Raw genomic sequence first — 24,980 nt, forward strand, 5'->3', positions numbered from 1 at the left:
TTAATGGAAATGTTGAAGGTTTATGATGCTCACAGATTGATCTTGTGGCCATATATTGTTGATCTATTTGTGCCTTTGGAAGGAAAACTTGAAAAAGAATCTAAAGTTGTGTATGATTCTCTCTAGATAAATAACTTATTGCAATGTCAAGAATGTAAAGTTGAGAGAGATAAAGAGAAGCACACTAAATGTGATCTACATTCAGTCTTCAACTAAATCAGTTGATATTTTTCACTATCAGCAATTTGTTCTTTTATAAACACAATTGTACACAGAATAAAGATAAACATAAAAACCCAATGTTTTTTTAAACCCTCAAAAACACCTTGATCACTTGTAGGAACCTTATACAAGAGAACCATAAGAAGAAACCTTCTTAAGAACAACATACAAATGAAGAAAAGTAGAGATATCACCTTATCCGTGTGAAATATACACAATTGAAAAACCTTAGCCAATGACTCCCATTAATTCTTGATTAAGCTTCATAAAGTACCTTTGATTTGTTGAAAAAAATTTGACAAATCATATACCAGTTCCTTATGTGAAACAAGTTATTAGTGAAAAACAAGTTCTTGATTCTATTTATCAGAACCATGATCAACTAAATAAGTAATAACTTGATATGCACAATACCTTGATCTGATTACATTACTAGTAGTTTTAATATTGCATTCTTCTCAGCCAAAAAAAAAAAAGAAAAAAATTCTTTTTAGTTTTATTTAATTAAAGTGAAATTACCCTTAATATTCTAAAAAGTACATAAGATACGTTAGGAGAGTAAGAATATAACCATCTTGCAAGGTCCTCAAAGGGACAAGGACACCAAAACTCGAAAGCTTAAATATTCGTTGCAACTTGGTGAATTATCAGCATTATATGATGATATACTCTTTTTAATATATATATATATATATATATATTTTTATATATATATAAAAGAAGAGATTCATTTACTTTGGAACTTATTTTATTAAATAATTCATATTTTATATCAAATCTCAATGATTCAACGGTTGAATTTAAAGTTTTTAATACATAATTTAAGTTTATAAATTTTTAAAAAATTTAAAAATTATTTGATATTTCATTATATTAATTTAAATATTTTCAAATTTTTAAAAAATTTGTAAACTTGATCTACATATTAAAAATATTAAATTCAACGGTTGAATTGTTGAAATTTGATATAGAAGGTAAGTTATTGAATGAGATAAGTTTAGATAGACTTAATTTTTCATATAAATCCTCCACATAGAGGTGGGGCAACTATTTATTCATTTAAATTTACATAAATGTTATTTAACAATAAAAATGTATACAGAAAAAGTGTTACCAATTAACCTTCGTTTTCATATCTAAAAGATTCCATCCTTTAGAAAGGATTGAAATACAAACTCAAGCTGCTTTTATAATTATAATGGATTGGAAACAAATAGATGCCTTCATGAGCAGGGAGGTGGTAGGAGGCTGACACAAATACCTTGTACCCATGAACTGGAGCTAGTCTTCACGTGAAAGATGCTTTTGGTATGGGAATTTTCATGTCTCTTCATCTAAAGCTTAGATAAGGTATCTTATGTACTTTGGATACAACCAAGTTGGGGTGCTGTAACTTTCATGAAAGTGAGGGCTAATTGGTATGTTCACAAAATAGTGTAAAAATGAATCTAACCTTTACTAGTAGTTATGGGAGGGTGAACTCAAATATGTTTTTAGTTCAATTTTATGTTGACTAGTTCTTTAATAATTTTCATTCTTTCATTAAGTGGTTCTAATTAAATTTGTGGCTTGTGAAAGGCATTCTTAGTTAACTAAGAAGACCCAACTTTCCCAAAAAAGCAATATTTGAAGCTTGATATTATGTATAAAATATAGTGTGGGGTGTGTTGTGAGAAGCCATAACTTAGATAAGTATGAAACCAAGGTCACTGTTACAGATACTATATATTTTCCTGGATTCTCTAGTTTTAGTAGTGTGTCCTGAAATTTCATTATGATGCATTAGTTTTGGTCATCAAACTTAAGAGGATTGGTTGGCAATTGGAAAAACCTCCACAAACCACTAAGTCAAGCTACCACACCACCTTGTCTTTGTCAAACAAATCAACATTCCTTACCATCCACTTATGTTTCTGTCTTTTTTTTTTTTTCCTCTCTCTTTGAAATTGACTGAATAAAATGTTTTGTTAAGTATACCTGACAAGTCCTCCCAAGTCATGGCCCATAGCCTGGTTGCTTCAATCCAATGCTATCATTTCTTCCATGTAAAAAAAAACAGGATTAATCTTAAGTCCTTTGATTGTGTTAGGATTTCAGTTATATCAATAATGGAGCTCCAACAAATAGCAATAGTAAAAAATAACTCATACATTAAAAAGTAATTATGACCTTGACTAGTTTTAAAAAATAAAAATAAAAAAATCCACTACTAATCTTATTTAAGTTGAGATCCGGGTTGGTTTATATAAGATTATAGGACCTCATCGTGATATATATATATATATATATATATATATATATATATATATATATATATATGTATATATATATATATATATATATTAACATGGCACACTTCTATAGAAGTATTGAATAGTTATGACTTAAAAATAATTGATACATAAATTTCAAAATATGTTTAATATGAAAAAAAGATTACAAAATTTAGAATTTTAAGGTCTAAACATGTTTTTATCTTTGAGGTAAATTTATTTTTAGTCCTCAAGTTTAAAATTAATTTTTTAATTTTGAAATGTAAAAAAGTACTTATTTCAATTTCAATGCTCAAATGTCATAATAAATCTATCAAACAAAGTTTATCAATTACTAAATCTATTACTTAAATTTTACCTAGTAGTAGCCCGATTAATAAAAACATCACATTAAAATTCGTGATACCCTCTACCTTGAGTTTATTTATTCATAAAAATGTGTTCCAAAATTTATTAGCAAAATGCATTAGTACTAGAACTATTTTTTTTAAATTGGATAAAAAAGTTATTATACAACAATTCTATAATCAATTTAGATGTTATTGATGTAAAAAATAAGCGACTTCATACATCAGTTATATTTTAACCGATGAATAATAATAATAATAAAAAAATTAACGATGACATGTGCCACTTTTCCCCCAACCAACCCCAACTGACGTTTGAACCTCCTTCATCCTTGATTACCATGTAAACATAAATACAAAGATAAGCAAAACACAAAAATAACATATATAAAACATAAACATCTCAAACAACGCCCAAGTTTTACATCCTATTAGAGCATATCCCAAAGTAAAAGTGGACTAAGAAGCATAAATATTCTCCATGTTCACATCATCAACATCCTCAACAAACTCATAATCACTTGTAAATGGTAATCAACCTAAATACAAACAATAAAACAAGGAGTGTGATGCATCTCACATTGCATCAAGATATAATAAAAGTTGTTAGTAGAAGTCACACACACAAAAGTCCTAAAACATCCAAGCATATCGAGATCAATATCAAGCACACACATGATATAATGCAATATAACAAAGTTGTTAGTTGAACTCACTCACCCAAAAATCATCAAACATCTAAGCATATCAAGATCAATATAAAGCACACATATATGATATAACAGAATGAATCTTAGACCTTCATCTCATATGCATGCAAGTGACTACTTAACAAACCTTCAACATAGTATGCTCTCCCTTGGTGATTCATTAGGCTCCTCAAACTAGCATTGCATAGTTCAAATGCGTGACCAAGGTATCAACATCCACCAAGATTTTCCAACCAGATGTAATCTCTCCCAAGGTTTAGAGAACCACCCCTTAATGACTTCCACAAGCCTACTACATTAGGAACTTTATTTCAAAAACATAATTTGTAATGCAATGATGCATGTTAACAAACTATACTGATGGAATTCATAATAAAAGATAGGAGACACCTACCTCGCTAAGCTAGGCTCTCATTTTCTTTAAAACACATTTTATATTCAATGGCATATAGTAAAGATAGACACAAGATAAGGGGTTGAATTCGGCCTATTAAATACTTCAACACTTTTTCTAAATTATTGAATAAAACACACAGACTAAAGGGTGCATAAGAAGTAATGAACACAAAGGATTTATGTTAGTTTGTCTCAATAACTGAGTCTATGTTCAATTCTTAATCAATTGATCAAGTTTCACCATCTTTCACAAAGATACAAAGTATTCTATAACAAGTAATTATTGACTCAATATAAGTATTCTTTGACTTGCCTCATTAAGAAAATTACCCAAGTATTATTTAAACAAGAAGGCCTCTCCAAGCTTTTAACATCAAGTATTATTTGAACACAAAATTTCTTCAAGCTTCAAGTTAAAACAAAGTTTTAGTTGGGTAAACTAACCAAGAATCGTCTTAAAACATAAAGTTTAAGCTAGTTAAACTAACAGGGAATCGTCTTACTGATAAGATGTGATAAATAATTGAGTACATAGTATATTTTTACAGTATATGAATAAAGAATGAGAATGTGCATTGTTTTTCTTCTTTCTAAGTATACTTCTTATATATAAAGCTCTAGAAGGTGCTCGTTACAAATCCCTTGAGTCTAAGGGTGGCAAAGTGGGTCATTGCCCACAAGCTAGCTCACTAGCCCGTCAAAACTTGGTTGGCCGAGTTGGACATTTTAGCTAGCCAACCTACTTGGAGACCTTGCTTAGCCTGCCAACCCGATAGGCCAAATGGTGAGTCGAGGCATGTTGCCTGCCATCCCATTTAATTAAATATTATTTTTTATTTATTTATTTTTTAAACTTATAATGTGTGTCACTTTGTGTTGTTGTATAATCTTATTATCGAAGGACTATTAGTATATGTGTTTTAATTCTTAAGGATTGTTATATTTTTTTGTTGTTAAAAAATTATTAGTAGTAATCTTAAAAAGAAAGACTTTTAGTAATTTTGAATTTATTATTTTTGTTTTGTAGTCTTGAAGTTGAAGGAAAAATTTATGTCATGGATCCTTCGATTAAATTTGTTAATTACTATTGAATTATGGTCAATGGCTTGCCTTTATTCATTCACTTGGCAACAAATATATAATTGTTTCTGATTACAATATTCCTGTAACAAATAAAGCAACAAACTATATAACTGAAGAGATAAACTTATCTTTATCCTAATAAAGCTAATCTGTTTACAACCAATTTATCTACAAGTCAGGGGATATAACTAGCTTATCTTTATTACTCCCCCTCAACTTGGGAGGTCAAGATTTTGAACACTAACTTGGACAACAAATCATGAAACAATATGCATCCTAAAGCTTTGGTAAAAATATCTGCAAGTTGTTGCCTTGTATGAAGATATGATGCAAAAATGGTGCCTGATTGAATGTGTTCCCGAATAAAATGGAAATCAACTTCTATGTGTTTGGTTCTTTCATGGAAAACTGGGTTGTTAGCTATGTGGATGGCTGACTGATTATCGCAATGCAAAATTGTAGAATCACAACAAGGAACTTGAAGAGCAGATAATAATCCTCTTAACCAAATGATTTCACTGGTAGCATTTGTCATTGCTCTATATTCAACTTCACTGGAAGAACGTGAAATAGTGGTTTGCTTCTTTGTTTTCCATGAAATAGGCACAGATCCAAGTTTCATAAGATAACCTGAAATCAACCGTCTAGTGGTTGGACAAGAAGCCCAATCTAAATCACAAAATCCTTCAAGCTTTAAATCATTATGACGTGGTATGAGGATGCCTTGACCTGGAGATGACTTTAAATATTTAAGGATGCGGATTGCTGCCTCCCAATGTGGTTGTCGTGGCTCTTGCATGAACTGACTTAGGATGTGAATAGAGTAAGTAATTTCTGGTCTGGTGATTGTTAAGTAAATGAGTCGACCAATGAGGCGCCTATACTGAGGAGGATCTGAAAACAATTCCCCTTTGTCACTAGCCAAGTTGTGATTTTGCTCCATGGGAAAAGTAGCAGGCTTACAATCTAACATTCCACTTTCTTTAAAAATATCAAGTGTATATTTTCGTTGACATAAACAGAAACCTGTATTGCCACGAGATAGTTCTAGACCAAGAAAATATGTAAGTGTCCCAAGATCTTTCATATGAAAACATTGGTTCAAATATTGTTTAAAGGAGGCACATGCATTAGAATCATTTCCAGCAATGATTAAGTCATCTACATATATTAGTGTGACGAGAAATATACTTCCTGAAGAGTATGTGAACAAGCTGTGATTAGAGTGGCATTGATTGAAGCCAAATTTTATCAGTGCTTGTGATAGTTTTGCATACCAGCTACGTGATGCTTGCCTTAAACCATAAAGGGATTTTTGAAGGCGACACACAAGCCTTTTGTCAGAGACTTCATATCCAGGAGGGATAGCCATGTAAACTTCTTCACTTAAATCCCCATGTAGAAATGCATTACTAACATCCATTTGATGGAGTTCCCAACCTTTGGCTGCAACAATGGTGATTAGGCAACGTACTGTAGTCATTTTTGCAACTGGAGCAAACGTTTCTGTGAAGTCTTCCCCTTCAACTTGGGTATAACCCTTGGCAACTAAACGTGCCTTATATTTATCAATCTCTCCATTGGCTTTGTGTTTGAGTTTATAGACCTATTTACAACCTATCAGTCTTTTTCCCTTTGGAAGAGGTTCCAAAGTCCAGGTTTTATTATCATCAAGCGCCTTTAATTATGCTTGCATTGCTTTACGCCACTCTGGTTGTTTTACTGCTTGAGAAAAATATTTAGGCTCATCATAAATCATGATGGCCGCAAGAAAGGCTTTGTATGATGGTGAAAAATTATCAAGACTAATATATTGAGAAATAGGATAAAGCTTACATGAAGTGGACGTTGAGCTTGGTGGTTTGTGTGTAGAGTTTTGTATAGCAGAATGACAAAAATAATCTTTGAGATATCCTGGAGGTTTCCTGTTGCGGGGTGCCAGTTAGGTGAGACTCGAAGAGTTGTGCATTTCCCTGGATATGTTCACATGGGAGTTTTCAGACTCATCTTGACCAGGTGAAAGAGCTTCAGCTATCACTTGGCAAGGACCACTCACCATTTGGTCAGTCTCGTGCCGTACCAAGGAAGATGTCATCATCAAGCTATCCTCGTGCTGCGCAGATGGAGAAGAAGACATGCATGGTTCATTAGATATCAACGTGTGGCGCATCGAATGGTCCTCTAGCGGTGAAACTGTAGCAGGATTGTGTGGAAACATAGTCATCTCGTGCATTAATTGTCCTTGAGCATAAGGAAAAATCCTTTCATAGAAGATAATATCCTTGGATGTTGAGAATTTTTTGGTATCCAAGTTGTAAACACGCCACCCTTTTTGATTAGTAGGATAACCTACAAATACACATCTATGAGCTCGAGTAGCAAATTTATCATTAGGTTTCAAAGGAGTTTTCATGTAACATAGACACCCAAAAATCCGCAAGTGATCATATAACGGGGTTTTCCCAAAAAGCATCTCATATGGTGTTAATCCTCCATTTGCTGATGTGGGTGTTCTATTAATGATGTGTGTAGCAGTAAGAACACACTCCCCCCAAAAGGATAGTGGTAAATTGGCATGAAATCTCAGTGCACGTGCCACGTTTAAAATATGTCTGTGTTTACGTTTCACACGACCATTCTGTTGTGGTCGTCCCACACAAGACACCTGATGAACAATTCCTTCATCTTGAAAGAATGATTGGATTCTTGTATTTGTAAATTCTGTACCATTATCACTACGAACAATCTTCACCTTCTTATCAAACTGTCTTTCAATTAGTTTACAAAAATTAATGATGATATTGGGAGTTTCTGATTTCTCTTTGATAAGATAAACCCATACCGCACGAGTAAAATCATCCACTATGGTGAGAAAATAATGTGACCCATTGTGTGATTTTGTAGCATATCTCCCCCATAAGTCACAATGGATTAATTCAAATGCTTGAACTGCTTTATTATTACTGATAGAAAAAGGAAGCATACATTGTTTGGACCGGTGACACACATCACATCCTTCCAATTTATTTTCATCTAAACTGAAATTCAAACTACTAGACATCTTTAATAATACTTTATTAGATGGGTGACCCATTCTTGCATGCCAAAGAACACTTGCATCTTGAGGTTGTGCAGCTAGAGATGATCCCTGATTTGCCATTCTAAGAACATAGACTCCATCACACAAATCACCGAACCTAATCGTCCTCTTCATTGCTTGGTCCTGTATCACACAATTATCAGAAAAATAAGTCACCATACAATTTAAATCACAAGTCAACTTATGAATAGAGATCAAATTGCAACTAAATTGTGGGATATAGAGAACATCTATCAATTTGATATGATTGTCTAGTTGCACAGTGCCAATCTTTTTCACCAAGACAACATCCCCAGTGGGAATTTTGATGTGTAGTGGCTCATCTAAGTCACGTAAATCTTGGAGAATGGAATGCGTGGGTGTCATATGGTGTGATGCTCCATTATCCAAGACCCACCTATCCCTGTTATAATTTAAATGATTACCAGACATATGATCTAATTGATCATTCTTCTTAGCATGGTTGCTAGTTCCTCCCTCCATGTTTGCAGCGTGATCATGATTGTACCCAGCCCAAGCAAGTCGAGCTCCCCCTGAATATTTACCTTTTGGCTTTCGTGATTCCCAGTTTGGTGGATAGCCGACCAGCTCGAAGCATCTGGCCTTTTCATGTCCAATCTTACTGCAGTGATCACATTTTGGACGTGGACCATCACGGCCCTTGCGTTTGTTAAAAGTGGCTACATGAAAAGCGGCAGCTATTTCTGGTTTCGAATCCTTATCTTTGTCAGCTAAGACTCATGATTCCTCCCTAAGAATATGATTAAAAGCCCTCCGAAGGGGTGGGAGGGGGTCAGCACTTAACAGAGTCCCCTTCACATGATGATAGCACTCGTTATCGATTCCTCCAAGAAACAGGTGGACGCGTTGCTCTTCCTCTCGTTGTGCCAACTCCTTGGAAGCTTCGCAAGTGCATTCCGGTAATGGTTGCAACTCTGCAAGTTCATCTAACAAGCTTTTGAACTTTGTATAAAACTCTGTCACAGTCATGTCGGACTCTTATTGAATCAAACATAAGTTGCGCCATACTTGGTGAATACGTGGTGCGTTTGTTTGAGCAAATCGTTCTTCCAAGTCAACCCATACATCTCTTGCTGTTGTGGCATGGGATATGCTTCCGTGTAGTGAGGGATCGGTGGAGTTGATTATCCATGCAGTAACCATGGAATCAGCTTTCTCCCAGTAAAATAAATCTGCAGATCTAGTTGATGGTTTCTTGATAGTACCATCAATGAATCCAAGTTTAGTCTTTGCACGCAATGCTGTTTTCATAGAACGTGCCCAATTGCGATAGTTATCTCCTGTTAGAAGCACTGTGACCAGTGGGGTTCCTGGATTATCTGATGCTCCAAGATAGTATGGGGATAAAGGTGTGATGGACTGCATTGTAATGCCCGCGGAAGTATGTGTTTTCTCCGAGGTGTTAGTCTTCACTGTTTCGTTTTCTTGCTCTGATGCCATATTGAATTATGGTCAATGGCTTGCCTTTATTCATTCGCTTGGCAACAAATATATAATTGTTTTTGATTAAAATATTCCCGTAACAAATAAAGCAACAAACTATGTAACTGAAGAGATAAACTTATCTTTATTAATTACTATTAAAAAATTAATTTTTCTAACATGAAATAATGGTAAAATAAAATTAATTTTGGTGGCCTAGCTCGCCAGTCCACCCCTTAGTTGGACGAGCCAATATTTCTAGCCAATTTTTACTAGGCAAACCAACCCACCCTTCTTATTTTTGGTAGGCCAAAACGAGTTGTGTTGGCTCATTTTCCACCCTTACTTGATATTTTGTCTTGTAGGCTTGCTATATCTTCCTTTGTCTTGCTTCCTTATGTGAGGATGTGCGTTTTGGTGCATGTAACAAGTATTTAATGCGTTTCACCAAATAATCATTTCTTATCTGATCAAGGATATTACTTATCAACTTTTGGCTATAGGAGGTAAGGAATTGTAGTGTGTATCAGTCGAAAATAACTTTTAGTGCTAACTTCATGTACTTTGAGGGATGTTCTTGTTGTTTCTCTAACAAAAAGCAAACCTCATCCATTTTAATGTCGTTCCAAGTCCCTAAGAAACTTTTATTCTTTTGATCTGTTATGGTATAAGCCTAAAACAAATGATAGGAACATCAACTGTTGTAATAAATATATTCGTCCATGATAAATGATACATTCAGTATGATATAAGACAATTTGATATGATCTTATGCCTTCTCAAGCAATCATCTTATTCATTAGTATTTCTATGCTTTGCAAAAAAAATAAGTATGTTTATTAGCTTTAAAATAAATTTTGTAGGGTCCTAATTCATCCTTTGATCTAACATTTCCCCATTTCGATGAAAACAAACAAATTTTTAAAAAAATAAGGTTTTAAGCATATAAGACCTAGTTGAGTTTAGATCAAACAACATATTCAAAGCATGCACACATACACGCACACATATATTAGACTATAAGACATGCATCATAACATATACTTCAAACATATATATGAAAATTGCATGTGTATACTAAGATAGTATTGTACATAAAGGAGACGAAAGTTTCCCTAAATTAGAGCACAAAAACCAAAGTTTCTAAAACCATAGAAAACAATTTTCCAAAATGGTATTCTTTCTTCTTCTATTGCTTTCTCCCCCTTTTGGCATTGACAAAAGACTAACCTATTGTAGAGTCGTCTTTATCAGAGCCAAGGTCAAGATTGAACTAGTTGGAGAACTTGGTCTTGAGCTTGGGGTATCACTTATTAGACTTTTAATAAAGACAATGCTCTTTGTCCAAAGTAGAAACAAGGGTGGTGATTGGTGACTTGAGCTCTGCCATAGTTTCAAGTAGTTGTAGTTCAATAAGTGACTTGAGTGATCAATGTCATACCCAATCAAATGAATTGTAATTTTTGTAGTACTAGGTCGTCTCTCTCAAGGAGAAACAAGCCAAGCAAAGGTTCTCGTAGTATATAACAAACAGACGAATGTCTAGTAGTTTGAATTTCTTGACCCCCTCTAACTCAATTGCAGCACCCATGTCATTGGTTTGAAATATTACCCTACTAATCTAAACCTCAGTTCAAGTCTGAATAACCACTAAGTGTCATTACCATCATTGAACACATACAAGTGAAGCATTAGCATGCATCTTATCTCTATTCACGGGATTAAGCAAACCATGAGCAAAGCAAACCAGTTAAGTTGAAAATGAAACCATTAAGCATGGAAACAAGCTTGTGACCAACATAACAAATTAATAAGGAATAAGGATTAGAACACAGAGACATATTAAATTGAATAGACCTCAATGGTGCATAATGTACTAAGTCAGAGAGTAATACAACTTAGCCTTCCATAAAAGTGGAAGACATAGCAGAATAACAATAGAGGAAGAGGAGAAGAAGAAGAAGCTACAAGAAAAAAATTGAAAATACAAAATGGCCTCCTCCTAACTGATGGAGGACCATCCTAGGAGGCTACACACTTGAAGACCATTGGGCCTTTAACTAGGTCCATGGTTAGGAGGCTAGAGGAAGCTTCTATAGAGGAGGTGCTTACTAGACCTATACTCTTCATGAGCATTGAGTATGATTCCTCTCTTTAGTCACTTAGTTTCCATTGTATATACCTCGTGAGATACTTGTACATAGTAGTTACTTGTATAGGTTTATTTTGCCTTTGTATTTGTGAGACACTTTTTTTTCTTTTCTTAGAGGATATCCCTTTGGGATTTTAAGGTATGTTACTTGGAGACTTTTGCTCCATTTGACCTTGTATTAAGGGTCATTGATTTTCATATTTTTAGTAGTAGAAGTGGGGTGACAAATATTAAGGTGTGTAAGTGTAACTAGTAATTGGGCTAGAGGTGGGCCTAGGTTAAATTTTACACATTGGGCTTGTTTTCCTCCATTTTTTTCCAAGGAATTAATTTAGCTAGGTCTCACCATCATTTGGTGAACCTAACTAAACCAATTCCAAAATTTTTGGATTGGACTAATTAGTAAAGGAAAACACCCTTGGCCGCCTAGCTCATCTCCTTGGCCGAAATTGCTTGGCTTCTTCTACACACTTGGATCTACAAGCTTCTAATGTTGTGTTAGAAGCTTGCTCCACAAGCCTCCTAGTTGACTAGACCGGTTAGCTTGAGTATAAGAAGGCTAACCATGGTTCTCCTTGAACTGGTACCATAGTTAGCCTAGCTTGCACCACAAGCCACTCCCTCACTATATAAGTCTTTTCCTTCACTTTGTAAACATTTTTGGATGTATATATTGAGAGAATTATGGAATTGTCTCTGAGTTTTCTCTCTTCCAAAAGTCTCAAACCTCTTTGATTTCAATCCATTTCTCTTATCCTCTTCATACAAGAGTGTGGTCAGATTTGAAGTGGCTAATCTTCTTCCAAGGAGTGGCACCACTTGAGAGTGTTCGTCACCATTGTTGGTGAGTTCCAAAACTTCATCCACCATTGGAGGCTTTAGAGAAGCTTAAGGAGAACCAAGGAGCCAAAGGTCTAGGGAGAAGCTTGAAGAGGAATCAACCACAATCTAGTTTTTACTCAAGTTTGCATCATTAACAGAAGAGAGGAAAAACGAAAATACAAAAATGGTATCCCTTTTAATCTCATTCAGAACCCAAAAGAGGGTGGCAGCTCATGCTAGGTTGCAATCCGAATCTTTGACCTAGAAACCCTACTTCCCTCCTTGCCTCCCTCCGAAAATTAAATACAATAAATTCAAATTATTGGGTTGGCCCAATTGGCCCATACAAACGAGAAAATAAAAAATAAATTTGGAATGACATGGCAGTACTCCCAGTCCATTAGGTGCTCCAAAATCTCTACAAGTAATTATGAAATTAATTAGGCTAATAAATCCAATTAAAGGCAATTCAAAATTTATAGCCTAATAAACCTCAAAACAATAAAATATGATAGGAGAAAATAATTAGGCACCAACAATATTTAATAGGAGCTCACAAAGGTAAGAAAATGCATGAAAAATATGATTCATCATTGAGCTCCGCCATACATTAATTATATTTTAAGCGATGTACAATAGAAAAAATAATTCACAATAACACACACCACCTCCTCCCTAACCCATCTTTGAACCACTTTCCTCCCTACCTACCATATTTTACACTCATTCTCCTCTTCGTGTTCACAATATTTCTTGACCCCCTCCATTTGTAACACCATCTACCTTGAAATATTCTTTTAAAACACATAGCAAACTTATTAACTCAAATGATGAATTTAAAAAAAAAAAAAAGCATTTAAAGAGCATCACATCTAAACATAACTTTCGCAACTAAATTTGAATGTCTTTAACTGAATTAAATAAAACGTTTGGCACTCCAAAGGCCATTACAAAAATTGAATTCAAAGTTCTTAAAGATAAACAAGACTTGAAGATAACTTATAAAACATAACCCTAAACATCCCAAACAACACTATAAAGTTACATCTTATTAGAGCATATCCCAAAGTATAAGGTGAACTAAGAGGCACAAGCATATAAGGATCAATATCAAGCAAACACATGATATCCATATCATATGCATGTGGTACAATTTCTAAAACTTATGTAAAAGTGGACTAGGAGTACACGTACTGCATATCACCCAAAGCAAACAAGTGACCATTTACCACACCTTCAATGTAGTATGCTTTCTACCTGGTGACTCGCCCAATCCTAACATTTAAGGATGAGCATAGTCATGGCCCTAACCACGGGTCAAAAGGGCAATTTGTCCATGGTCCATTTTTGGAGGAGTGCCAAAAATATTATTTAGTCTAAATAATATAATAATAAAAAATTATATAATTAAATTATATAAAAATTATTATAAAAATAAATTAAAGAACAATTAATGATATATTTCTACTTTTGAACAAAATCTACCCATAATTTTTGGGAAATAAATCAACAATGTTAAATATAAAGAAGAAAGTATGATATATTATTGACTTCTTTTCTTTTCTTTTTCTCCTGATGAATCTCTACAAGTATTAACATAAACTCATAAATAATGGTTATTTTAAACTTTTTCCTTCCCCCTTTATATCTAATTCTCTTATTCTCTTTCTATTCTTTAAATCACGAATTCTTATACTTTGTTGGAATATCTAAATCAAATCATGACCCTCCACTTCTTAGCTATTATGAGTTTCTTTGTGACATATCATCATTATTAACCCTTTATTCATTATGCAATAGTCTCTAAGGATAATTTAGTAATATTTTTATAGCAAATGCATGTTTAAATATTGTTTGTTATTTACACCTTTATCTTTGAGAATTAGGATAATAAACAATATTTAAATAATTATGAGAGTTTCATTTTTTTTATTAACTCAGGGCGTCAAAAAACTCAATGTCGATCCTAGATGCATGGTTGAGTCAGACTAGTTTTACTTTTGTCCCTATCTTGTTTGAATTTTCAACCTTTCCATTTATTTAAACTCAAACTTGACTCGATTAACATTCAAAAAAATATGGGACGAAACTGGCTCAACTCAATATTTTAATATAATATATCAATGTGTTGTTAAATTAAAAAATAAAAAAAAATATAAAATTAAATTAAAGAATATTTTACAATATATATTTAAAAATAAATAATATCATTATAAATATAATATCATAATATGCAAAATAATATATATTAAATTGAATAGTTTTATGTTTAATAATTTTCTAAAAAAATTTAAAAACAATTTAGGACATAAAATTGAGTATAGATGACTCTTAAGGAATTTTTTTGGTTCGTTCCTGGAGTATCCATCGCCGATAACAATGACTAATCTCCTCACTACGTTGGAGACACTTCAAAGAGTGAGATAATGCGGTTGCATACACAAAACAGGATTCGAACCCTTAACCTTACTTAAACGTGAGTCAACCCCTATCGCTGAACCACACGTTTAAGATTAGATACCTCTTAGGATAGTCATCCATCCTTATCAGGTTTAATTTTAAAATTCGCCCCGTCCAACCCTCTCCGGGCTGGGTTATGTTTGTGGGACAGATCGGATTTTGCTTACTCCTTTATAGCCTCCTAAATTATTAAATAAAAGTAATGAATATTTAGTTTAATTTATTAAAAAAGTAATTAATTAGTTATAATTGTGTTTAAAATAACTAATTATATATTTTCTAAATTAAAATTTTCTTAAACTAAAACTAACGTGCTCGATGACCATGCATTCTTGGTGTATAAACTTTTATACCATCAATTAAATATTAAAATATATTTTTGATTTAGAAAATAAACGAAAAAAAAAAAGAACGGAAACTGAAAAGATTTTATAAGTTACTATGTTTGGTATGAATAAAAAAGAAAAGCATGAAATTTAAGTATGTACATAAAAACACAAATTCCCTATTAACTACTAAGAAAAGGAAATGTAAAAAATTAAAGTTATGCTAGTCATTCAATATATAAGATAATTTCTCTCTCTCTTTTTCTTCTCAATTTAGGAGGAAATTAAACTGATTTCGTGGTACCCATATGTTTTTTAATCTTTCCTCCCATTTTTTTTCAAATAATCAAAGAAAGGAAAGAAAGTCATTCTTCTATCTTTCCCTTCTTTTCGTTCTTTTTCATGCATACCAAACAGTGCGCAAATTATCGATAGTATAATTTTAAGAATAATTATTAGAAAAATTAAATATTTATTTTATATAATAAATTCTAAATAAAAAAAGTTTAGCTCAGTTAATTGAAGTTCAACAATGTATGAAAATTTGTAATTTTTTAGTACATACTTTGATTCATACATTTGTGATTAAACAATAACATAAAAATACTTACATTGGTGCAACCAATTTTCTCAAAACCAAATATAAAGGTGGAGAAGGAACTTAATAATATCATTTTACTAAAATGTTGTGAAAGAGGGCTTTTAATCTAAAATGAACCCTTAATTTTTGTGCGAACCAAGTAAATATTATGGGCATGTGATGTGGATCATTAATAGGAAAATGCTTTTAAGCTGTTAGATTTATATAGATCTATATAATTAATATATCGTGATTAATGACCAGACACCTCTTCATTTCTTAGAATAGTAGATTTAAATGTAATTCAACCCTACAAAACCGGCTTGTAAAGTGAGGATTACTTTTCACTTATATACTATTTAATTGCATAATCTCTAGTTGACGTGGGACTTGGATTTTTCCTAATATCATTAATTTTATATTGAAATTATTTATTGATAGGTTACTGAAATAAAACATTTGTTTTGCCCCTAGAATGATTTTAGTTAATTAAAATTATTTAACATTAGGTTATTTATCTAGAATATTTGATTTTGTCCCAACAGTGAGTAGAGTGGTGGAGAAGGCATTTTGTGTTTTTGAATGCGATGTAGAGGTGGTAATTGAGAGACAAAAGTTTGCTGTATGTTATCATGGATCATCACGAAATGCAACATAGGGTAAAAAGAATATGGTATTGATGTTGGAGCAGGTTATGGGGATTGTTGAAGGGTCATCCATTTGTTCGATTATACGAGAAAATATTACCATAGAAAAGATGTGTTGTGTTGTACTATGATTGAGTCATCTGTTGATTTTCAAACTTCCACGTTCAGGCGTTCGATGATTGCTTTCACTTTCGATATAAGTTTCATGCTCTCACACTCTTACAACTTCTTTTTAATCAAAATATTGTAAAAAAAAAAATGGTTTTAATAAAAAAAAAATTATAAAAGGGATTTTTGGGTTATTTTACTATATAAATTTAATTTACGAATTAACCTGATAATAAATTATGATAGGTAATATCAGATTTTAGCATATATTCACATGATAAATTTGTCCACTGTAATAATCACTGTGAAAGAGATAAAAAAATACACGATTATCCACATATTATAAAATCTCGGTCTACTTTTTTCCTCCATTTTTTTTTAATCTTCACGTTTGAAACTTCTACTACAATTGAATTACATTCACTTGTAATTGTTATGAATCGAGTTCAATGGTCAATTATAAACATTTTATTTTCTTATTCATTAATATGTCTTTATAAAGACAAAACACGACTATCCAATAATAGAGATTTTTATGAGCTGGGTTGATTTAAGTTTGAGTGAAAATCTAATTCTAACTAATTAAATTTAATTAGTTTAGATTTGTTCAGATTTTATAATTAGTTTTGCTTAACTTAAACTGAACCAATCTGATGTTGATCGAGTTGGTTCAATTCAAATTATCAGATATCCAATGATTTTTTTTAAATAATTAAAGAAATTATTTATTTTTCTCAAAGTAAATAAATTTTTCAACATTAACTAAATTGATATATTATAAAAATAATTAACTAAATTGATAGATTTGCAATATATTTCCTCTTAGTTTGTTTAAGTATTTGAAAAAATGAAGAAAAAAATCCACATATTGCAATACAAAAATGTCTTCAAAATAACCAAAATGATATATAAATATTAATTGTTAACCAAATAAAAAATACAAATAATAATATATAAATTAATTGATCTTATTTCGGATTTTAAATGTATAATGTGTTACCTGAACCAATCGATATTGGATTTAATTAGTTTGGTTCGGGTTGGATTAGAAAAAAAAATTGAATTAATTTAATTGGTTTGATTCGTATTAATTGTTAAAGTTTGGTATATTGATCCGATCTAATGCACACCACTACCCAACGAGTACCAATACATAAAATATCTTTGAGACAGTGATCCTAACAATGTTAACAAACTTGAGGTTTGAGATCGGAACATTAACACTAGAAGTGGGTTTATGTTACTCTTACCCCTTAGTCTTTACGTGGCTTCTTCTAGTATGTCAAAAGGTCCAACGATACTTAAGGTTCGAAGCTAAGGGTTGTTTATAAACACATATCTCTCTTAACCCTTCGAGAGTTTTTTTAAGAACAAAATATAGTAAACTAACAAATACCAAAATAAATAATACCTCATATGTAATAACTTTAATGATGTCAACATAAAATTTGAGGTTGGAGCATTATCCAACTCAAACTCAACTCTTTTTTTTATTAAGTGCATGCCTCTTTAAAGTGAGTATTTTAGTTTAAAAAATAATTTTTTTAATTTATTGATAAAAAAATTAGCAATCAATATCAATGTTTTAGAGATTAAACATGTAAGTAAATCGATAAAAGTACCTGATCATGGATTGTTCAATCACTTTGTTGAACCATGATTAAGCCAATGATAGTTAAATTTATATTTTAATAGATTTAAATATTTTTCATAATATATATTTTTGTTTAAGTCTTTGCAAGATTATTATTTTAAAATAGTTCTTGTATTATTTTAATTTTAATCTTTGTTATTTTATTTTAGTCCTCATAATATATCCAATTTTCATTTTAATTCTTGTAATATTTTTTGAATATAAGTTAATCCTTTTACAATCAAATTAGTTATGCCGAAAAACAAATTATTCACATATTACAAGAAGAAAAACAAAAAAAAAGGGTATACTACCTGATTAAAAAAAAATAACATCAATAAAAGTAAAAAGAGGTTTTTTTTCCCAAAGATTATTTAAAAAATAATTTGATAAGAACCAAAAAAATGAAAACAGTATATTACATGGACAAATAGTATATTTAAGTTTTTTTAGTATTATATAGTATTTAAATAATAAAATAATATAAACTGTGTATTTTCTCCACATATGGGATAAGAGATGATTTTACATGATGTGCATGATATAAAATGTTTATGTGTGGCATAGGAACTTTATGTGATATGTAATGATTATGAATGATGTGATATATATGAAATAGTGATGTTTTACTTGAGACTATTGTGTGCAACTTTTGAGTTGTTGGTGAATGATGAGATGTGAGATGATGATAGTGTGTTATATGAGAATGAAACGATGATGATATGATATGTGAATAACTTGAGCTTGTGATAAAGTTATGTGATGTGTACTTATGACGATGATATGATGAAAATTGTGCATAAAGTCTTGTATGTGAAGCATGCATCATGTACATGAAATATTTTACAACTATACACAAGATTTCGCTTTCAAGCCATGAGATTTTTCCTTTGGGCCATGAGTATTCACCTTGGGGCCATCATATTTTTCTTTCGGACCATAAGAATTCACCTTTGGGCTGTGAGTAACCAATCTCCTTCGAGCGATGATAATTCACTTTAGGGCCATGAGTATTAGCCTTTAAACCCTGTATTATGAGATCATTTGGCGCTACATGCATATAATTTAGTGAAGCTTGTGTTCATTGCATTTGTGTGATCATGAATAATATGGATATGTTGATGTTCATTAATTGTATTACTTCTTTAAGTTATAATTGTGATGAATATTACATTGAAATGTTATATGTATACTTATGTTATGTTGTTGTATGTGTGTTGTGATACCCTCTATCCCTCATGCATAATAATACAAAAGAAATTTTCGAAAAAGAGTACTTCATTAAATAATTCAAAAAAAAGGCAAAAGGTACCACATTCTAAATTCAAGAATTAACCTTTGGTGATTGACTTAGGGTTTTTCTTAACATTGTGAGCCATCCATTCATTTTTCTCTTTACTTGGGGATTTTACATGTAAGGGTTCACTCTTGTTTAATATTAATTGTTTCCCTTTCACAATAATCAGGTTGTGCTTTTGCATGAAAGATAAGTGTGTGTGTGTGTGTGCACGCTTCAATTTGCAATCCCATGATGAAAAGTAGATTGTGGCTTTCAATTTTTTACCTTTTGATTTTTTTGTTCAACTATCTTGTATTATCCCATGTTGTTTATCCTAACTTTTTGGGAGTGAATATGATTATATCTAGCTGATGAATAAAAAATATTTGTATGTTATTTAAAGTTAGACAATCCTATTAAATAATGAGTTTAGGAGAAAGAGAAATGCTAAAAGTAAAAGTTTTGATTTTTACTTCTAATTAACCTTATTATATTAAAATGAAATATACTAGAATTAATTACTTGATGAGGAAAAGAGACAATTAATTAGAGAATCATATACCAAAATCTTATATCATTACAACCCCAAAATCTTATAGTTTGTTGATTATGTTACCATCCATGCTTCATTCATTGTTTATGAATCTTTCAAAAAAAAATTTATTTAAATAATTTTCTTTTTCATGTCTTATAGTTTGCTGGTTATTAATCAGATATGGCTTATAAAAATAATCTTTTATTGTTATATATACTAGTCCAAAGTACCTAGGGTAACATAGTTAGTTTTGATGTCCATATTTTATTTGAGTTCTTTTATCTTTTAACTTTCAAGAATCAAAGTGTTGTTCCTGTTGGTAGTGTCCTTTAAGAGAGGCACACTTCTAAGCTAGAAGATTTCGATCATTCAAAGATTATGAAACGAAATTTCTAAATCTCTATCATTTGAAAAGTTTTTAAGTTTAGATCTAGATACTTGTTCTTTGCTTGAATATGCCATTAAACATAGCCTTTTTGTTTGTTCATCATTTCCATCAAAAGATGAATCTTTTGAGCCATCCCAAGTAACTATCATGACTTTCTCCTTTTCTCTTTTGTCATCCTTTTTGAGGTGTGTACATTCTGATATGTAATGTCCCAATTTATTGCATTCATAACATTTGATTTGAGTTTTGGATGTCTCCCTAACTGGTGGTTTCTTTTTGAAAGAGATTCTTCATTTTCTCCTTCTATGTAGTTTCTGTATTCTTCTTATTAGAAAGGCTAACTCATCATCATCTAAGTCATCATTATATAACTCTTTTTATTTTATTTCTTTTATATACTTCAAATCTTTTTCCTTTTGACTTGCATTTAAAGCTACAATTTTTCCTTTTAGGATGAAGTTCATCTTGCAACTCTTGTTCATGAACTTATCGTGATCCTATCCATTTATTCATTTGAAGCATATTGGGATCCTTAGCCTCCTATATGGCAGTTATCTTTGGTCTCCAAATTTTTGGAAGACTTTTAAGGATTTTCTTGATCTTTTGATGAGTTGTGTGTTTCTTTCCCAAGTCACTTAATTCATTCATTATAACAGTAAATCTTTTATACATGCTCTCTATTGTTTCTTGTTCCTGCATCTCAAACATTTCAAATTGGTGAGTTAAAATATTTACTTTAGTATCTTTTACCTGATATATTCCTTCATGTCTAATCGCTAGCTTTTTCTACATATCTTTTTTTGTGTTGCACTCTCTCACTTTGTCATATTCAGATTTGCTAAGGGCACAAGTGAGGTAAAACTTTTGTTTTTGCATTCAAAAGGTATATTGCTTTTTCATCAACATTTCATTCTTATTTTGGTTTAGCTACTATGACTCCTATGTCTAATGTCTTCAAAGACACATATGGTCTTTCTTCTATTATCTCTATCAATTCCACATCTTGTGAGTGTAAGATCAACTTTATTCTATCTCTCTAGTAATAATAATATTTTCCATCAAAGTTTGGAAGTCTATTTGTTGAAGCCTTTTCAGGAATAAACATAGTTGGAAGTTGTATAGCCATCACTTCTTCAAGATTTTTCTCCTACATTGTTAAGTGTGCTTAGCTTTAGGAGTTGAGCTCTGATACCAATTGAAGTGAATGTTAGCATACAAGAAAAGGGAATAAATTGTTATGATTTTTGAAAATTAGTTTTTTTATATAAAAATCTATTACTTAGAAGGTATATCTTTTGAGTGTTGGAACTCAAAGTATTTTTCTCAAAATGGTTTCCAAGCTTACTTGTTTGTAAAATAGATTATGCAACAATATAAGAGTGAATGTAATAACACTAAATAAACAAGTTCCTTTATGAAAATTTGTTCTTTATTCAAATCTATCTTTCAGAAGGTGAGCCTTCTAAGTGTTCAAAAACTTAGATTTCTTATGAGCTATCTTTTGAGCAGTTTAAAGTGATAACATATTATGCAACATAGGCATATAAAGCAATAATGAAACTACAACAAGTAAAGAGATAGACTTAGAGAGATTGCAGACTGAGTTTTTATACTAGTTCACCCCAAATTGGGTTACATCTAGTCCTCACAAAATCTTGTGTGATTTTTCACTAAACACAACCACTACTGTTCAACTTACACCTTCAACAACCTGCTAATATAGATTCCTCACTACACAAGCACTTGCTTTGAGCATCTTTCTAAGAAAATTTCTCTTCAAACCTTCTAAGTAGAGTCTTTAGTTTCAAGAGTTAAGTTTTAACTTAAACTTTATAATGGGTGGTTCAGAGAAGAGGACTCTTGAGGTAAGTCTTCAAGGAATTTTCCTTGAGAGAAAATGTTCACCTTCAAATCCTTTGATTAGTAGTCATTGTATGCTCATCTTCTTACTTAGGATAGGCATTGTCTCTTGTGCTAATTAAAAATCCTTGACTGATATTGAATTTTATTTTAAATTGTCACAAGGATGTTGTTAAGTCAAAAGGATGATCTTAGATCCCTCATTTTCTTTTTGTGAATTTTAATGATAACAAACACTACGTCTTTTGAGAAAAAAAACATTTCAAAAATTTGTTATTTCAGATTGTGTAAGACGAAGTAACATTTGTAAGATGAAGCTTACAATTGTCTATCATGTTCTTCATGTCCATTATTTATTATGATTAACGCATTTGAATTTTCAATTGAATACTTTATATTTAAAGTCATTGTCATGGAACTCACATCCTATTAAAGGTATATAAAAGCATGTAGAGCATCAGAACAAAGGACAAAGATCCCAGGTTTCACGAAAAAGGCACATGAAAAAGACTACAACCTCGCTACACACTGATTTTGCTTTCTATTGTTCCCATTTTACTACTACGCTCTAATAAGTAGCTTGATCTATCAAAGATAATGAGTACATTTAGGTGAAAGGCATTAATTAAAGCATATAGCAACACATACTTCCTCTCTCTCTTATCAGATGAAGGAGTAAGATGAAGCAATTTTATGAATCATACTCAAGAAGCTACAAAAATCATCTTTTTTGAAGCACTATATAAGAAGCTCTAGAACTCATGAGAACTAGAAGACTCGGAGAAGATTTTGAAATACAAAGAAAATATACAACTCAAGGCAGAACCACATAGAAAATCTTCTTCAAGAGTTTTGTTGTACTTGAACGATTGTTGTAATCACGTCTAAAAGAGACGACAACTACAACCTTGAAATGAAGTTAGCGGAAATACACACAGAAATGGGGGTTGAATATGTGTGTTTGTGTTCGAAGGAAGAATTTCTAAAGTTGCTTCGCAAGGACAATTCCTAAGTTGGGTGTTTCAATCTTGGTTAAAAAAAAACTTTAGCAAACTTTTCTGTCAGTGATTTTTCTTTTTTAACAAAACTGATTTTCCACTTCAAGAGACAAGTTGAGTAAATTTGTTTTTCGTCTAAAAGGTTTTATCGTCCAAAGAAAAAATGTTTCTCAGATTCAATGATCAAGTGGGTTTTCGTCTAACAGTTTGTTGAAAAAAAGGTAGATGAAAGGCGAAGTAAGTAGTGTTAAAAACAATAAACTATACACAGATGTTTATACTGGTTCACTTAATCTGAGCTACGTCCAGTCTCCTTCAACTGAAGGGTTCCACTAATCACAACGGATTATAAGTATTCTTAACCACTTCTAGCTCGTCAACTTTGACACTAGTATTCTTAACCACTTATGGTTCTCCAAGTATTCTTGACCACTAGTGGCTCGCTAGCTTCACTCACTACCGCTAGTATTCTCAAACCACTTTTGGTTTACAAGTATTCTTTCTACTAGCCTCTTCAGGCTTGACAGCAAATAAGGGTGTTGAGTGTGTTTGCAACTCTCACAGAGAGGATAGGATAGTTTCTACACTCACTAAGGTACGTAACCTTAGTTTTACAAGGATAAGTGTCTAAGTGCTTGTTTACTCTCGTGGACAGGATGGACTGTTTGTAACACTTACTAAGATAAGTTATCTTAGTTTTCAACATAGATATACAGGAAATTCTTTGAGAGAATATAGCTTGTACTCTTTCACTTTCTTTTTCTTGATGCTCATTTTCTCTACTTCTTAGTTCTCTGTCTTCTTCTTCTTCTCTTTGATACTTATAGCCATTTGATAAATTTTCCCGTTTTTTGATTTCAAATTTTTCCGTTGGAGCGTAGCTTTATGTCGTTGCAAATGGAGACTTATTCATGACTATGTAAATCTTCTCATTTAATGCATTTGATCTTGCATTAAATGTTTGCTTGTATTCGTGGAGTCTCTCTGTGTAGTTGATTACTTGAATATCTGACTACAATCATGTTCTAGGTATACTTGTACTTTCCTCATCAGTTTAGCTGCTGAGGTGCTGTCTTTTTCTGAAAAGTAGGTGTCCTATCTTTGACGCACTCAACTTTTGACTTGTGAATGCATGCTTGCCTATTTTCCTTCTTTTTGTATTCACGTTGATATTTTCTTGTGTTTCTTGTATGATTTCTTTCAATGTGATTAGTGGACTTCAAACGTACTTTAGTATTTTTGACTACGTCTGGTTACATGATGCTTCGTCTAACTTTGACTACCCTTTTCGTCTGGGCATAAGGGTGATAACTTTGTCTTCTAGTTGGTTCTATCTGATGATCACTTTATGTTGACATCTGGTCAACATGCGTCTGATGCCTCAGGCTTCCACTGATAGACTTGTCTTTGTCTTGTATTTTGATTTGTGTCTGAATCGACCTTAGTCTTGATACTAGCTTTGCTATTGTCTAATGTTTTGTCCAGCTAGATTATGCTTGATCATACTTCTTTGCTTGAACTTACTGTTATTTTTCTAAAACACTAATGCACATGTTAGTAATAACCATATGTATTATATTTGTCATATTCAAAACGTCGGTGGGAATTGCGAATGCGC

General features: G+C 31.9%; 1 protein-coding gene across 1 annotated transcript; it reads right to left on the reverse strand.

The window, feature by feature from the left end:
• Positions 1 to 6,973: 6,973 nt before the first annotated feature.
• Positions 6,974 to 9,121, reverse strand: LOC109800312 (retrovirus-related Pol polyprotein from transposon RE1). The gene is made up of 2 exons (XM_083067237.1): positions 8,932 to 9,121; positions 6,974 to 8,835 (listed from the first exon to the last, which is right to left on the reverse strand). Exons 1-2 carry the CDS (start codon positions 9,119 to 9,121, stop codon positions 6,974 to 6,976), a joined length of 2,052 nt encoding a protein of 683 aa, XP_082923363.1.
• Positions 9,122 to 24,980: the final 15,859 nt, after the last annotated feature.

This window comes from Cajanus cajan, chromosome 11, assembly GCF_000230855.2.
Source record: "Cajanus cajan strain Asha chromosome 11, NIPB_CcT2T_4, whole genome shotgun sequence".
NCBI lineage: Eukaryota > Viridiplantae > Streptophyta > Magnoliopsida > Fabales > Fabaceae > Cajanus > Cajanus cajan.